The following is an 18,758-nucleotide window of genomic DNA, read 5'->3' on the forward strand; positions in this document are numbered from 1 at the left end:
TAGATACCTATGCCGCGTTAGACACAATTTCTGTTTAAATAATTAAACTACTACTATACCTAATTATATAACTATTTATTTTGCTAATATAATTTAATGAATAATTAATATTTAATACTTAAGTATCTTACCTGAATATATTATTTGAAACGAATTAAATCCTCTGACGTTTGATGAAATAAAAAATATATATAAATTAATTTAATAATTTTACTATATGAACTTCACGTGTCACGTCTCACAGACCATAGTCTCACAAGTCACAACACAGTATCTGCACTTATATAATATAATATGATACTTAGCATAGACAAAGAAAATAATACTTAGTATTTCACTATTGCGTACAATATATAAAACAATAAAAGCAGAAAAAGAACAACTTTCAACATATTATAAGATCAGTAAGTAGTGACTGAGTGACAATTCAAAACGACGCATTCAGCATAACCTAAAATAGTAAAATGTATAATAAGTAATAACTAATTATGTTACTCGGTGTCGTATATTCGTAATTCGTATACCTATTCGTATATTATCTTTTTCGTTTATACTTTATTTTATTGTTTCATGCCTTCATGGCAGAGCAAAAATATATTATATAGAGAGTATACACACGGACTACGAAGTACAAATGTACAATTCAATATATTAATCTTATCATTAATGGATGGAAAAACCCAAAATGTCCACGGAGTACGGCGAATAATGGACTGGAATAGTTGGTAGGCGGGTGACAGGGTGCCGGCCCGCTATGTTGTTGACCGTTGGGTAGGCTTGCGTGGAGGGAAATATCGGCGAGTACGTTTCGAGTGCTTACAAAATAATATTATAATATTATTATCACCGTCTAATAATTTGTTGCATTTTATATAGTATTTTTAATTCTGAACAAGATTATATTGGTAGGCAAAAATGTTCAAAAATTCGATTTAATGCATGCTAATAATATTACCTGATCTGCCTGAATAACCAATGGCAACCAATAATAAATAAATACTAATACCTAATTACTATTAATTATTTATCTTATAACCAATTAGCAATAATTTAGGTATAAACAAAAATTTCCACTGTAAATCACAAAATCCCCGTTAGAGCACATCCCCGCGGGTGGTGGTATATTATATTATTATAGAGGAGTGAGAAGAATACTTTTTTACCTATTCTCCGCATATAATATACCTACCAAATTATAAAAAAAAAGGTGGATAAGTGGATGTCGCTCTGCTGTACAGTAGGTTACAAGTGGGTCACTGTAATGGATGGTGTTAAATTTGAATTCAATGATATAATATCATTGTATAAGAAAAACGATTCTGAGCGAAAACGGTCAGTCACCCTATGATATTACCAAGTATATTTGATGATATTATTGTGAATAAAGTAATTTATATATAACCTATTAACGTGGAGCCTTGTTTTAAATTTTCAATCCTTAGCCATAAAAGTTAAACATTTTATAAATTTTTAACCACAAAATAATTAATAAATTATAAATTTGATAAATGTTGTCAAAATTTGAACTTTAAATGCTTATAAAAAAAAATTGTGTGGAGGCAACCTGAGTTAAAGCAGCCGCGCAGTTCGACGGCGTATATGTGACTGTCAGGTATTGCCCGCTCACGAATTATGTGTGCGTATGGTAATTGTCGTGCGATAGTAGTGGACTGTAAATAGGAAAATTGAGAATGGGTGACGGAAAATGAAAATGAGAAATAATAATGTCGTTGAATTTTTGTATAAAAATTATCAATTAAATATGATGTATATTAACCGTTGCTACAGGGAAAATTACGCTTAATATTATGTTAGTAGTAGGTGGGGGCCGACCACAAGCGATCGCCAATACAAAGGGACAAAAAATGACAAATAATAAACTTATAAAAATTATCAATTAAATATGATGTATATTAACCGTTGCTACAGGGAAAATTACGCTTAATATTATGTTAGTAGTAGGTGGGGGCCGACCACAAGCGATCGCCAATACAAAGGGACAAAAAATGACAAATAATAAACTTATAAAAATAATAATTCAATAGTCGAGTGACAAAATATTACGAGCGTAAACAATAATAATAATAATAATAAAAGGTGGATGATAATGAAATGTGATTGCGTAGACAGTACGACCTGATACGGAGTAGCGGACAATCTGCATCGGTGGTGAACAGCTGATCCGCGTTCGGTGGTCGACGCGTGCGTGCGTAGGCTGTCGTCGGACGACGGCCAATAATGACTGCGTGTGCGGGTAACAAAGCGATTACGACACTACGCGTGCGGGTATCAACGGCGGTTACAACACTACGCGTGCGGGCGCCGAAGCGCGTGCGAATATTTTGACTTTAAAACAAAACTGAAGCGAGGACCAAATGGATACGCCGTGATTTGACAAATATCCTATATCCAAAAATGATACGCGGTCACGGCGAGGGCGTGACGCGGGAAAGCGCGAGGTGTTCAAACGACTGAGTAGGTACACGTGCCAGTCGGAACGACCAACCACGTGGCGCGAGGGGCTACGGGCGGCTGAGCGAAGCTTAACGAAGCTGAACGGTTTAGCGAAGTGCTCAACGCTGTTGTAACGATTGACAACGAACGCGAGCACTATGCTGGTGAGCAAAAACGGCTCGGACGGGCACAGAATCACACAACGGATATTGACGGCGACGGCGCACCGGTTCGCACATATACCGGACACACAGACGACAAAAAAAGGCGAGCGATATATTTTGTCAAGACGGCTACGGCGACTTGCGACAGCGACTGCGACTGCGACGACTGCGTCGGACAAGCATGTGGCGGGAAGAGACCGCCGGCGGTACACAGATAACGGAACGGTCGCGCGTTGGACATTATCCGCGACGATAACGTTAGGGTAAAGTCCAAACTGGCATACGCACCGAACAATTGTGCATATGTATTTTTAATATTTTTCAACTGCTATTAAAACGATATATCAGGAGTCTAATATTAAATTTTCACGCTTTTTTACCCAACAAATAAAAATTTATTGATATTTATAGAAAAAAAAACTAAAAAAATTGAAAACTGACAATGTCCGTAAACAGCTCAAAAAGAGTCAAAATATTTTCAACATTTTATGGTGTATATAAAATGCTAATATAAACATTCAGTGAAATTTTCAAGTATCTACAGTCATTCGTTTTTTAATTACAATAAAATAAGAAAATTGTTACATGAGAAATCGAGTAAATATCAAATGTTGTAAAAATATAAATTTCAGACGCTCATAAAAATTTAATTTAAGTTTCTTCTAGACATTTTTTTTTTGATAAAGGTAGACAAACTTATGAGTAATCTTATATTACATTTTCAAATCTTAGATTTAAAAAGAAAAATTTTTATGAATTCTCATCAAAATAATTTGCTATTTTTCGTGATTTTTCCGTATTTTGTCAAAATTTGAACTTTAAATGCTTATAATTAAAAACTGTGACTAAGGATTTTTAATTTTTTTCATCTGCCTTTGAAACAATAAACTAGGAGCCTTCTATTAATTTTTCAAGCTTTTTTACTCAACAGATAAAATTTTATTGATATTTATAGAAAAAAAATTTAAAAAAACTGAAAACTGACAATGTCCGTAAACAGTTCAAAAAAAGTCAAATTATTTTCAAAATTGTATTGTGTATAGAAAATGCAAATATAAACAACCAGTGAAAATTTCATGCATCTACGGTCATTTGTTTTAGAGTTACACCAATAACCAAAATCGATTTTGTTAAAAATCGATTTTGCGTAAAAATTCCCGTTTTTCCTTAATTTTTCTTTTGTTTTTCACATCGCTTTTGAAAACTACTGGGAAATTAAAATTTTGACCTCCTCAATGCACCAACGATATTCACTTTCCCATCGAACAAGATACTGAAGTCGAAAATCGAAGCATTATTTCGACTACTTATCGTGTACACAGACACAAAAATAAAAAAAAAAATAAAAAAAAAAACACACATCATTGTAAAATCAATACATTCATCGTTTCACTCAGAATCTAAAATGTCATTAAAATCCGTAGAGTCGTTATTATATACGGAGGAGTTCGTAGTTCGTACACTAACACTGTGACACGAGATTTTTATATATTAGATATATATATAAATATACTGTTTTATATATTGACGAATTCGTAAATTTGAATTTCGAATTTGTAACGAATTCGGAATTAATAATAATATAGTATGATTTAGTTGTTATTTTGAAAATAATGTTATAAATGTATTCTAAATAAAACGATATTATGTTATTTTACTAATAATAATATTCTCGTATTGAAGTAATAACAATATAATATTATTGTGTTATTACTTTAAAACTAATATTACAAATTTATTCCAAAACAAACAATACTATATTATTATATTAATAATAATATCTTCGTAATGAAGTAATAATAATATAGTATGATTACTTTTTCGATACCGAAATATTATAAAAAATGTAATGTAAATAAAATAATACTATATTATTTTAATGATATTATCTATCTATCTATCTATACTATATATAAAATTGTAAGGGTTTTCCTTCGACCGCGCTAACCGAGAAAACTACTGGACCGATTTGGCTGAAATTTTTTTTGGCTGAAACCCGACACTGCTGAAGGTTATAGTACCACTTTTGTCAGTAAAAAAGTTCATAAAAGTTCATAAAAAATTAAAAACAATTGTACCTATATTGTGCGGCACGGCGGGCCGCGGGTTTACAGCTACCTGTAACTTGACCTTTTTTTTGTATCGTGTTTGATATCGGCATTCCGAGAAGTTTATCGCACTTACACCGACAACACGTATACCCAATATTCATATCTATACTATATTGTTATTATTATAACTTCGTTATATTAACTAATCATTTAGGCTAGGTTCACATGGACGATGGACGCGCGTGTTTAGATATACGGATTTCTCGATCGCGATAACGAGAACTACGCGTGACTCCGCGTATTGAATCCCATAAATCATTATCGGACCTTTCGGTTGACACGCGCGTTTCGACAACGAAACAGCGATTCATTGTGCAATTACATATTATAAAAATATTTTAATTTGATTCCAATTCGTTAGATTTAATTAGATCTAACAGGTCATCAAATGATTTAATTGACATTCGTCAATAGTACACGCGCGTCCAAAAACATTTGTCGAAATTAATAATAGTTTTAATATTATAAGAAGTGTATGGAAAATACCGATCACGTTTTGCGTTATCGAAAAATACTCTTTTGTAATAATACTCTTGCCAAACGCGTTTTTCCGCACATAGTGTTTTATCTATTTTTATACCTACATTGTTAATCGCTAATATAATACGCAATACCTACTGCTTATCTAACAGCAGGTTATTAGCACATAGCTCACCGCACGTGGCATCACGGACTCTGTCTGAGCTTAGTAGCCGTCGAGTGTGGTTCTTTGCTACGCACACCGCTTTGGTTACGCACTGGCATAATTTGTACTTAGTTTTTTTACCTACTTTTTTACCTTTTTTTCTTACCCAAATTTTGAGTAAGTGGCCAATTCATTATCATGCCGAGAGCGCAAAGAGCACGCATTAGCAGAAGAACTGCCAATGCAACTCGAATATATCCCAGGTAGCAAAATAACAATATTATAACATTATAATAAAGTTACAAACGTAATAAGTAATATTACACAATAACTATTAATTGAATATAAATACATTACAATAATATAATTGTATTAATATAGTATTATTTTTTGGCAAGTTTTAAATTATTATAATAACATTTCAAATATACCATTTTTATAACAATATAAACATAATAATATTTTTGGACTTCAAATATAATGTTTTTATAATAATATAAAAATAATAATATTTTTAGACTTCAAATATAGTGTTTTTATAATAATATTCAAGTAGATCCTATTATATCAAATATTTTATAATAATCGCCATAATAAAGTCTCCGCTCGTAATATTTTCTTCGTATTTGAATTAGCATAATACCTTTTGATTATTTAATTACTAATTTTACATTAACTGATTACCTTAAAAGGAACTTTGAATAAAAATATTTAGTTTATAATTGTTTATTGAGGTGCCAATATAAACTATATTAATAGTATTGATTAGAAAATATAGTAGATATATACCTAAATATAAATATATTATTATATACCTACATAAATTTATTGATCAGTATAAATATCAGTTTTCCATGTATTTTTGTATGTAATTATGCAATAATTTAGAGTAAATAAATTCAACAAAATTTTAAATTTTTTAACTAATAATTACTTTTATTTTAGGTAGGTATTTCTTATTACCTTTTCATATATTGATTTTTAAACATAATTTTTTATTGCCTTTGTTGAATTAAAAATTAATATAAAAAAAATAAAACAGGTATATAAATGCATTATTTTTTTTTTCTGAAAGCTGCTCCGGCTAAATATATTTTGATAGGCGCTTCTATATCCGAATTAGACATGTCTTGAAAATTCTTGATTTTTCTTATAGCATCTAAAAAAATTCAATACAGATTATTATTTTAATAAACTAACTTAGACATCATATTATGCTATCAGAGAAGTAGATATAATTTAACAGGGGGTAACCCACTAACGAAGTAGTTGTATACATAATATATTGTAGACCTACTTAGAAGTACGTGTTAGTTATATATCCTTTTTTTGTACACTAATAATACTTCTATTTACTTATCATCCTTCTTTGCACTTCTGTGTGTTATATAACAGAAATGCAAAGAAATAGATTAGAAGTAATTAGAAGTATAAGTGTAAAAAAAAAAGGAGTTGTTTAAAAAACCACATTTGTTTTCCATATAACAAACTTATTGAGTTAAATTTAAGATTTATTAACTGTTAACTTCTAACTCATTGATCTTGTTTTCTCTTATCAATTATTTTTATTATGCTTGTCCACCTTTGGAAATATATAATAAATAACCTCACATAGTAAGTTCTTATTTTTTTTTTAATATTATTACCAAATATAATAGCACATGAAGCTAATGAAGAAAATATCCTTTTTTTCTTCTGACTAACATAACTAAATATTTGCAAAAATTCATCGTCAAAAACTGTTCTTAACATTTGTCTTATTGTTGATGTTAATGATTTTTTTGCCAATCGTTTGAGACCATTAACCTGGAAGAATAAATTTAATATAACTGATTTATTATTATTATTTTTTTATTTGAAAGCAAATTAAAGGGAAATCATACAACATTTTAAATAAGAAATATTTAAAGTGTTATAATCAAACTTATCCTTTCAAAACTATTTTTAAATAGTACTTTAACTTACAACATTTAATCTGAAAGACTTGTTTAATAATTTTTCTTCAAAATTATTTAGTTCGTCCTCGTTATGTAGTGGGAGTAACAAACAATAATCATTATCATCATTAATGTTTGAATTTTCATGACTATTACTGGAAATGCTACCCATATTTATAATAGTTTCAGTTAAAATGTTGTCTATACGTGTTTGATTATGTCCAATGTTCTCAACATCATATTTAATTTTCATAACTACACTCAATATTTTTTTCAATGTTTCTATGTCAACAAAGATAAACAATGAAATGATTTTTCAAGAAATGTATAAGAATAAAAGAGATTAATGTAATAATTACCACCAGAAATTGATTCACTTTGAGTAGCATTAAAAGTTGGTTTGTTTTTATCTATTATACCATGAAATGAAGATGTCCCTGTAGAAATAACAGTTAGGTATTACATAAACTGTAAAATAATGTTCATACAAAATAAATATATTTATATTCATATTAAAATAGTTAAAATACAATTATAGAGTAAAATTATTGAATATATTTTTAGTATAGTTGACATTAATATTCCAAATAATTAAAATATAAGATGAATAATTAATTTATAATAGAAAAACGGACTAATTTGAATAAGTTTTAAAAACATTTTAGAAACTAATTAATTTCGAAACTTTGTTTGGAATGTAAGTACATTTTGTTTTTCTTACCTGAATCAAGCATCCTGGAACTTTTACTTGTAGGTTGATTTACTTCAATGATTTCAAATTGGTTGAATCCATCGGAGTGACTTTAAATGGCGATGCAGTTGTATGTACAACAGTTGACTTTTGCATTGTTCCTAATAAAAAATATAAATATAATAATATTATAATATTCTATAGACTATAGAGTATATATTAGGCAAATAATCTAGTATTGTTTACCATTAGTATTAGATGAATCTTTTAAACTAGTTGAAGAGTTAAATATATCTGGTGAATCAGGAATATCATCCTGGCTACTATTCCTTAAACCATAAAAATCATCTGAAAAACCTGAAAAAAAAAATAAAAAATATTATTTTATACTATGTGACATATAGGTGTATACAGTATTAACTATTATTATTATTAATATATAGTATTAATATAATCATTATTATTTTTAGAACAATACCCTGACTAGAAGAAGTTGTATCAAATAATCTTCTTTTAACTGGCATTTGTGAACTTATCATTTGACAATTGTTTAATGTTTCATAGCCATTAGCAGATTTTGATAAATTACCTATGGAAAAATGTTTATAATTGAAAGTTAAATTCAGTTAGTATTTATACTATCTTAATTCTTATGGCATGATTATAATTAAGTTTTTATTAAAATACTGTCATATTTTTTTAGAACAATACACTGACTGGAAGAAGTTGCATCCAATAATCTTCTTTTAACTGGAATTTGAGAACTCATAATTTGACAATTGTGTAATGATTCATAGTCATTCGCAGATTTTGATAAATTATCTATGGACAAAAGTTTAGTATTAATAGTTAATTTAGTAACCCTAAAATGTTATAGTTTTAAAATTTACCCCCGTTTAACAATTCATTAAAAATAGGTGGATCTTGAACCAATACTTTTTTTCTTCTAATCTTGGTCTGAATTTCATCACTATTTGAAAGATCAGATGTTACCTCAGCTTTTTTAGCTTTTAATTTAGCTTCAAGATAACTGGCTATAGTAAAATACAAAAATCAATTGATACCCACTCTCAACAAAAATATACTATCCATTAAATAGGTAAATAACTTGAAATTACAAATGCCTTTTTTTAACGTTCTCGAAGGAAAATAATCGAAACCATGCTTATTTAGGATTGTTCTAGATTGTATATGTTTTTTTATATTGTTTTTTGGCCAACCACAAACATCTTTTTTTACCCAATGGCTAGGAACAGCTTCAACTGCATTTTCATTAGTAAATTCCACGACAGTCCACATTTTGATCTACTTTTGATCTACTGAAAAATAGAATGTTTGATTATTTTTCTTTTATAATTGTTTTCAAAATGATAATGCTCTTAATTATTTTTGTTTTATAATTATATTATATAGGTATATAAATAAACTTAAGATATTTTAATATCTAAATAATTTAATATACTATTAAGAATTAAGAATGTTAAAATAAAATATTTTAAAATCTGAAAATTGTCACAAAATCCATGAAAGAAAATTAAAATAGATTTGAATATTACAATGTTATTGTAAACTTAATAAGTAACGTAATAATATATTCTCTCAGTATTTGTTTTCTCTCTCTGATGCAATATGTCAATATGCAGGCAATATGCCAATATTGTGTTCAGCAAATTCAGTTTTGTGTGTTGTTGGCTTTGATATTAGAATAAATTATTATTATTATTATCAAACTTAAAGCTATATAAGGATATTATCTATGGCACATCATAGGCTATTATTGATATTTTTATATAAAAGTTTGTTATTAACTTATAAGTATGTAAAATATTAATATGTTAACTCTTTGCGGCATGGTGGTACACGTTATGTCCCACCAAAAAAAAAAGCATTTCTTCACGGTGGTACGAAAAATAACCCACCTTTTCTTTGATTTTTATTTTTTTCCCGATCAAATATTTCTTCAATTAATAACTTGACATTTATATTGTTGCACATTCTAAAGACCTTGATATAAAAATAAACGGACTATGGATAATTTGTACGAGTTTATTACGAATTTCTTCTATCCTTATGTTTGTCCACGTTATCAGTTCACTATAATTATTTCTATTTTGTATTACTCAGTAAATTGTTGACCGATTTGTTTACTTTTTTTTTCATTCGACGTAAATATTAGTGAACATTATTATGATATAAAAATAGTATACAAATATTTTACAAGTTTTATAAAAATCAAATTATTTATTTTACGTTAATGAACACCATAGTTCATTTTCCTACCGCTAGTTCTATTATTAGCGAATACGCTAATAATTCGCTTCAATAAAACTATTTCACACTGTTATTTAAATTATAATATATTTTTCTATAATTCATTACCCATCAATTCATTGAAGGGTAAAGTCTTGTTTCGCGAGTTCGACTAGTGTTCTTCAGTTTTCATCAGACGTAATCATGTTCTCGTGTAGTATATGTGATAAGACCTTTACTCGGATCAGTAGTCTACACAGACATACCAAGTCACACGATGTTTCCAACAAGATTTCATGCAGTATATGTTCAGAAATATTCACACGGAGAGATAGTATCATCAGGCATAGCAAGGATAAACATCGTAAGTATTTTTCAACTATTTACAGATTTATTAGATAAAATATATATAATCAAGGCTACGTATATCATGTTTAATTATTTAATACAACATATAAACGTTATACTACCTAAAGGCAATATATAATAATAAAGGTGTTAAATAAAATGTAATTTATTCAATGAATCATTTTTTTTAAGGATCTAATTAATAATAATACTTATTTCAGGTTCAAATATTGTAATTCAACAACAACCAACCATAACCAAGCAAGAAATTCAAGATTTTTTTACACCAGCTGAACACATTTACGATTATAATGGTAAATATATTATTCATAACTTTATATATAACTTACTTAGGTAATTATAGTTAATATATTAGGTACTTATTTTATAAAAAATAGAACACTTCATGTAGAAATATTACTTTATCGATGAATTAAAATAAATATTGATTTATACCTTTCAAAATATATAAAATAAAAAATGCTATTAGTTTTTTTTTCTTCAAAATCGCATAAAACAATACCTGTAAAAATATAAGCATCTTAGTGAAAGTATATAAAAACATACGGAAACATCATAATTTCTTAACAAAAATAGGAAAAAATATTCTAAGTTGTATAAAATCATGGAAAACATAAAATAATTTAGATACATTCCTGATAAATCCTATAATTATCATAGTTAAACCCGTTAAGATCATAATATGTATATATACATTAAAAATGTTCGTAAAATTGTTCAATAATTTTGATTAATTCATGTAATAATATATTAATTGAAAATATTTCCATACGATTATTGTCGTAACGCTATTAAAAACATATATAAATAATTTTTAATTTTTATATATATTTTTAAGTATAAACAGAAATTTTAATAAATATATTTGACCATATTATACAATATACATATATAACAATACAATATGAATATCTTATTTTTCTATGAAAAACATAATATTATACATATTTAATATAATACCAATAAAAACATAAATAGGCATACTATTTATCTAAAGATCTTAATAAATTATTACGAACGCTAGCGTATATACATCGTACTGTTACTATTGTTTCATGCTACACAAAAGAACGTTGTATATTATTACTATAACTGAGAGCTCTATATCATATTTGTTTTTGCTTTTACATATATAATATATATATATATATATATATATATACCTACATTACATATACATGTGTGTAATACTAGAGCTTGATACCTACCTCATTTTATTGATGCATATTTTTAAAAATCGTATTTTCTATACGATAAACACATCACTAAAATTTTTTTAAATTCTTAATTTTTCTTCAGGTACCTACTTTTACTAAAAAACGTTTATATTTATAACAACAATTTATCTTTTCTATCTCATTAAAATTGTTTATAGCTATTATCAAGCTGTAACATGCATTTCTATAATGTTTAGCAATACAATAGTAAAATTATTTTTTTTTCAGTTCAATCTCGCAATGGTCAGAAGCGCTCATATCATACGGAAAATTCGAATGAAGCAGCAAATACTAAAAAGACACGCATGAGAATCGTCAAGACACAAGGGTTCATTAAGACAGGCACATCGTTGTCGAATAAAATCAATTGGTATTACGTGAAAAATACAGATAACTTGACCAACTACAGAACATTTTTAGAATCAACAAAAAAAGACTTAATAGAACTACTCAAGTCACTATCAGCAAAACAACCAATTAAATATAATCTTAAATTAGAAGCAACATATGAACGCCCGAACGTAGAAAATTCAGCAGAGAATAGAGCATTTAAGACCTCAGCTAAGGAAATGTTTATAGATACAGATATTGAAGCTAAAATTAATCAAGATTTTGTCAACCTTTTGCTTGAAGAAGAAATGTATACTTCTAAAGGAAGTGGATTTACACTACAATCAATAGATGGTTTACTGTTAGGCAGTGCCGCAACTTAGTAATTTAGGGCCCCAGGGCAAAATTAAATTTCGGGCCCTACAACTATAGAGGGTACATAATAATATAAAATGCTGCTAGAAATTTTTTTTTTTGATAAAATTAAAAGGTATGATAAATGATTATTATTTTGTAAAACTATTGTATTCTATGTTTCTGTGGAAATGATATCTGTATTTATATATTTTATGTTATATATTTAAATAATTTTAATAAACTTAACAATATATTAATTCATACTTAATCAAATTTCATTTTTCTTGCTTTCATATTTGAAAAATTTGTTAATATTTTGTCCATATCAATTTCTTTTGTACGACGCTGTTCGATATTTAAAACTGAAATATTGGACAGTCGTTCTTGTCCAGTTGAATTCCTTAAATAGCTTTTTATTATTTTAAGTTTTGAAAAAGACCTTTCTGCTGTTGCAACCGTTACTGGCAATGTCAAATAAATTATACATGCTCCTAATACATCAGAGTAACTTGTAGCAAAGTCGTTTTCGAGAATAAATGAGGCCAGTGCTTGGATACTATTCAAATTTTTATTTTTTATAATTTCTTTGATTGATAGCAGTTGACTTGTTAAATCAGAACTTATATCTGATTGATACATTTGAATAAAGTCATATGATCCTTTAATAGTAATTTCATCTGGTCCTAAAAGTGTTTGAGGTTTCAAAAAATTGAAAATACTACAAACGTTATGTAAACCTTTAAATCGATCTTTAAGTTGACATATTATTGTGTCAACAACTGGTAAAAATACTTTTATTTTAAAATTATCTTGTGTGATATTCATTCGTCTGTCACCATCTACTTCATCAAAAAACAACCTTGCTTTTTTTTGGCGAACCACTTTGTCATCAGTTGGAATACCCCATTTAATTGCCAGGTTGCTTGCATTTTCAACTACACTACAATAGTCATTCCTTAGTTGCTGCATACAAGTATAGGCATCAGTCAATCTATCTAATGCTTTCTGGAGGTCAATGTCTTGCTTCTGCAAAAGTTTAGAGATACCATGCAAAGGACGCAATACTCGTTCCCACAAACATAACATAAGTAAAAATTCAAAAGATTCTATTTTTTTTTTAATTGAAATTGCCATATGTTTTTCATCTACTTTACTACTTGATAAACTCATATATGTTAATGATTTTATAACTTCTATATACCTTTGTTTTAATGCTGATACTGATGAATGCCTAGCCTCCCAGCGAGTAGGACAAACTTTTTTTAATACTTTAAGTCTAATTGTTTTGGCAGTGTCATCACCAAATGCAAGTGATGCCCATCTAGGACAACTAGAACTAAAAAAATTGAATATAGTTTGTAATGTTGTAAAAAAGTTAGTTGCAACTTGCGTCGATTTGGCTGCATCACAAATCACCAAGTTAAGGTTATGTGCGCAGCAATGTACATAATGTGCATTCGACACGGTAGAAGATATTCTTTGTTGCACTCCTGAATAAGCTCCACTCATTACTGCTGCACCATCATAACCCTGGCCACGACAATTTTGGATGTCTAAATTGTACTTTTTCAACACATCATAAATAAGATTTTCATAATCCTTTGAGCCATGGTTCTCTAATTCAAAAAACCCAAAAAAAGATTCTTTTACTTCAAATGATTTTGTTTCATAGTTTAAAACAACATAACGCAGTATAACACTCAATTGATCAATTTTTGTTATATCTTGTGTCGAATCTACTATTATTGAATAATATTTAGATCTTTTTACTTCGTTTGCTAATATATTTAATACTTCTGAGGATAATAAATGAATTAATTCATTTTGAATTTTCCAACTCAGGTATTTTATTTTATTATTTTCATTATTCAATAGATTATTTAAAACAGGATCAAAATCTGCCATTAGCCTTACAGTCCTGATAAAGTTTCCTTCTGTATTATTTATTTTAGTTTTACTGTTTTCGTTTCCTCGGAGAGCAGTATTCCCCGCAGTTAAAAATAAAATAATTTTGACTAATCTAATTAAAACATTTCTCCAAAAACTAGCTTCTTTAATAATTTTATCTTCCATATGTTTGTCTATAGTTTCGTTTTTTAACCAGCGTACTCGGACTTCAGTGGCTTGAATATGTTGTTGAGAAATTTCATGTGCTCCAATTTTTTCTCCAATATGGTGCCAATCATTAATTCCTAATATCCAATTTATTTTAAAATTTCTATTTTGCCTATCAGCGAAAAGCCAACATACTTCACAGTATGCACAATCTAAAATGACTGAATAGCATAACCATATTCTGGGTATACATAGTCCTGTATTTGTAGTTTTGTGATAAAACTGTGCTGAAAAACGTCTAAGGATGCCTTTTCCATCAGGGCTATAGGGAAATTCTATGTTGGTTGGTTTACATGGTCCATGCAATAAAATACTTCTCTTCAAATCAGATTTTACAGTATCAAACTCTTTAAAATGTCCACGGTCAGTTGGATAATCATTTGTTAAATCTAAACCTATAAATAAAACAAAATTTACTATACATATTATAAGATAGGTAATGAATATCAAAACTGTTTAACAGCTATATGAATATCTTTTTACATTTAATATCAATTGAAATAGATGTAATTATTATGATTATTAATTTATTCAGTTTAGTTTAAGTTTTAAGAAAACTATAGGTATTTTGAGAAATATATTTTACCTACCTGGTTTATCAAATATGCCTGACTCAGTAACATCACAAGTGTCAGACGATTCTACTTCATTATTTTCATTTTCACCTAGTTTACATTTTTACATTTTAATAATTTTGAAAAGTTTAATTTAGGTTCCTACCTGGTTTATCAAATATGTCTGGCTCAGTATCATCACAAGTCACAGACGATTCCAAATCAGTATTTTCATTTATTTTACTAATTAAGTTGGTGGAAAAGTTATCGACTAAAAGCAAAAAAATCACTTTATAAAATACAATAAACTAAAATGTTCATAACAATTTATAATGATAATATTATGAAGAAGTGAACAACTATAGTTTAGGCACCTACATAGGTATATCAATATAATAAATTAAACAACAAATGGAAATTGCAAATTATAAACAAAAAAAGTATGCTAAAACTATACTTAAATCACTAAGTAATAAATATCAACATAATTATAAATTATTCTACCTATTGAATATGATGTGTTTATCCTCATAGTTTTTTGTATAGTTTACATTTTTAAATTTTAATAATTTTGAAAAGTTTAATTTAGGTTCCTACCTTGATTATCAAATATGTCTGGCTCAGTATCATCACAAGTCCCAGACGATTCCACATCAGTATTTTTATTTGTTTTAATAATTACATTTTTGGCACACTTGTCAACTAAAATATTTAAAAAAATATCACATATTCACATCATATTATTTACAGTTGTATGCAGAATGTAATGTTATTACTAGGTAAATGTGTAAATAGTAAACTAAGTTTTTAGTAAACGACCTTCGTCTTAAGAAAATCTTAACTTCAGGAATTTTAACAACCACCCAGTATTTAATAATATATATTTACCACTTACCAGCATTATCCAAATTGTTTTTTACTACAAACATATTTAATGAACCTCTCAACTTCTTTATTTCTTCATCTTTTTTTATTCTCATTTTCCTTTTTGCTGAACCACTGAGATATTTTGACATTGTAAATATGATTAAAATAACTTATAAGTCAAGTATTAAAGTATTAACAGCAATGATTAATAAAAGTATTTTTTTATTAGCAATGCAAACTATTCAATGAAAAGTGAAAATTAAAAGTACCTAGTAGTAACTTGGTGATTATAAATTTGAAATAATTTAAAACACATAGAGGCATAAGCCATAAAGGTTAGTTCGGAAGATAATTGGTGAATTATTATTTTGTATGTAGGTACCTAAATGTAAACAAAAGAGATATTTTTATTCTATTTTTATTTTGCACTTTAGTGGTGCTTACTTTGGTCACAGAATAATGCTTTGGTTTATAAGACAAACTGAGTATTCAGTGTAGCCAACGCCAAGATGATCGGTGATTTTTTCATCATTAATCTTTTATCACAGAATAAATCTGTGAAATTGATTTGCCGCCAAAGACCTTATACTTATACCACAGACTTTTCATAGTTTGTGCCTAAAATCTAAATTATTATTTAAGCATAAGGTCTATGTTTACCGCATTATTACTTATCGATTATGAACTCCTTAATATTTAATATTTAAAATATTTCAATTCAAAATACATTTTTACAAAATCAAAAACCCGGAAAAATAATAATAGGATCCACCCATTATGGGCCCCCTTTGAAAAATTAATTTGGGCCCTCTGGCAGGGCTTTGCCCTGCTTGCCCTGGTGGTAGTTGCGGCACTGCTGTTAGGAGTATATAGTAGTAGTATATATGTACCAGTCCTGGCACAGTCCATATTATATCAATAAAAGATCACAAAGAAAACAATGTATAAAAAGATCAGAAAATCGAAATGCAATAATAATTAAAATATTTTCCGCAAAACTTAATTATTAAAAATAAAAATCGAAATGCAATAATAATTAAAATATTTTTCGCAAAACTTATGTTATTAATAATTAAAAATTGAAATGCCATGATCCCCCAAAATATTTTTAAGAAAATCTAAATGCAAAAAATGTCCTAATGAGGTGGGAGACACCGTGTCTCCCACCTTTTATAATCTCATCCAAATATTTTTCCCAAAACATATGAAATGTAATAATAATTAAAATATATTTTAATATAATTGTTCTATCAAAAATAAAAATCGAAATAGCATATTTAATTGCAAAAAAGAAATTGAAAAAATTAATTTAAGTAATTATTATTGCATTTAAACTATCCTAAACAATATTTTTTTTGTGTAAAATTTTGCTTTAGATTTTAAAAGTTATACAATTTTTAAAACAGAAATTTAAATTATGTGTTGAGGTGTTTCGAATGTTGAGTTGCTGAGCCAATGAAATAGATGTTGTGAGATGTCTTGAAAGTTGAGTTGTAGTGAATGTTGAACTGTTGATCTAATGCCATAGATTTTATGTTGAGGTGTTGAAAAGTGTTTGAGTTGTAGAAACATAGATTTTGCGATTTGATGTTAATATCTCAGAAGTTAGGATTGCTGGAAAACTTGAACATTGCTTGTAAAATATATAAAGTCAACAGTTTTTAAATGATTTGAAGTTAAAAGTTTTATTAAAAATTATTCCAAATAAAAATATCATTGTTAAGAACGGAGAAATTGTGAATATTATTTTAAATGACTAACCAGTATTCTGTGACATTCGTTGTATTAATTATAATAATATTCATGAATAAAGAAAATTGAATAAAGAAATTGAGTTTGTAATTGGAAAATATTATAGAATATGAAATAGATATGGATTTCAAAAATAAAGACATTCTTAATGAATACAAAAATTATCATCCCTGGGATCAAACTATACCGTACGATTTTTCAAAAAAATTATTTTATTTTCAAAATCCCATACAATATTCAAATTCAACCTACATGCCTTTGGAAGATTATGTTTATAATAAAATCACAGATTTACCAGATTTCAAGAAAGAATACTATATGACTAAAATAAAAAATATTAATGCTCATCTAGCTGTTTTAGATAGACAAATTGAAGACGATTCCATAAGACATTGTGGTGAAGTTTTCGATGCTATGGAACTTGAAATATCTCTAATAATTTAAATATTATAATTTTATAATTCTAATAATGTTGCATTATTAAAACTTGGATTACACTGTTCAAATTAATGGAACATATATTATTTTATTTACTGACTTATACATATATAACTATACGATAATTCTAATAATGTTACATTATTAAAATTAAATTTTATAGAATTTTATTGCAGGTGTTATCTCGTACATTCCGCAGATCTGTTCATTGAATGTCAGACACCATTTAAGTTGTTTTAGCTGAAAAATAAACTTATTATACAATTAGTAAAATTTATGTATTATAATATTTAAGAATTCAAGACGAATTGAAAGTCCATGTGCCGCTCAATGTCATTATATAATTATTATTCTGAATTAATTTATATATTAGTAAAAAATCTAAAATTTGTAAAATTTAAGGAATCGGAAATCATATTTAAATACCACATATCTTCCTTCGAATCTATTAAAACTATATATAGTGAAAAAATGAACTGTTGTTTTAGATAATGAATTTAAACTAGTTCTACCCGATAGAGGAATAT

General features: G+C 27.6%; 3 protein-coding genes across 3 annotated transcripts; 1 reads left to right on the forward strand and 2 right to left on the reverse strand.

Annotated features, from left to right (window-relative positions):
* Positions 1–8,312: 8,312 nt before the first annotated feature.
* On the reverse strand, positions 8,313–9,281 carry LOC132953195 (uncharacterized). The gene is made up of 5 exons (XM_061025720.1): positions 9,101–9,281; positions 8,873–9,016; positions 8,694–8,804; positions 8,456–8,571; positions 8,313–8,339 (listed from the first exon to the last, which is right to left on the reverse strand). The coding sequence occupies exons 1-5, from the start codon at positions 9,279–9,281 to the stop codon at positions 8,313–8,315; spliced, it is 579 nt and encodes a 192-aa protein (XP_060881703.1).
* A 1,155-nt stretch (positions 9,282–10,436) lies between these two features.
* Positions 10,437–12,531, forward strand: LOC132953255 (uncharacterized). Its single transcript, XM_061025776.1, has 3 exons — positions 10,437–10,596; positions 10,802–10,894; positions 12,047–12,531. The coding sequence occupies exons 1-3, from the start codon at positions 10,437–10,439 to the stop codon at positions 12,529–12,531; spliced, it is 738 nt and encodes a 245-aa protein (XP_060881759.1).
* Positions 12,532–12,594: 63 nt separating this feature from the next.
* Positions 12,595–16,884, reverse strand: LOC132953202 (zinc finger MYM-type protein 1-like). The gene is made up of 5 exons (XM_061025725.1): positions 16,070–16,884; positions 15,772–15,876; positions 15,341–15,445; positions 15,211–15,285; positions 12,595–15,015 (listed from the first exon to the last, which is right to left on the reverse strand). The coding sequence occupies exons 1-5, from the start codon at positions 16,188–16,190 to the stop codon at positions 12,770–12,772; spliced, it is 2,652 nt and encodes an 883-aa protein (XP_060881708.1). The 5' UTR covers positions 16,191–16,884; the 3' UTR covers positions 12,595–12,769.
* Between the last annotated feature and the right edge of the window lie 1,874 nt (positions 16,885–18,758).

This window comes from Metopolophium dirhodum, unplaced genomic scaffold, assembly GCF_019925205.1.
Source record: "Metopolophium dirhodum isolate CAU unplaced genomic scaffold, ASM1992520v1 scaffold1, whole genome shotgun sequence".
NCBI lineage: Eukaryota > Metazoa > Arthropoda > Insecta > Hemiptera > Aphididae > Metopolophium > Metopolophium dirhodum.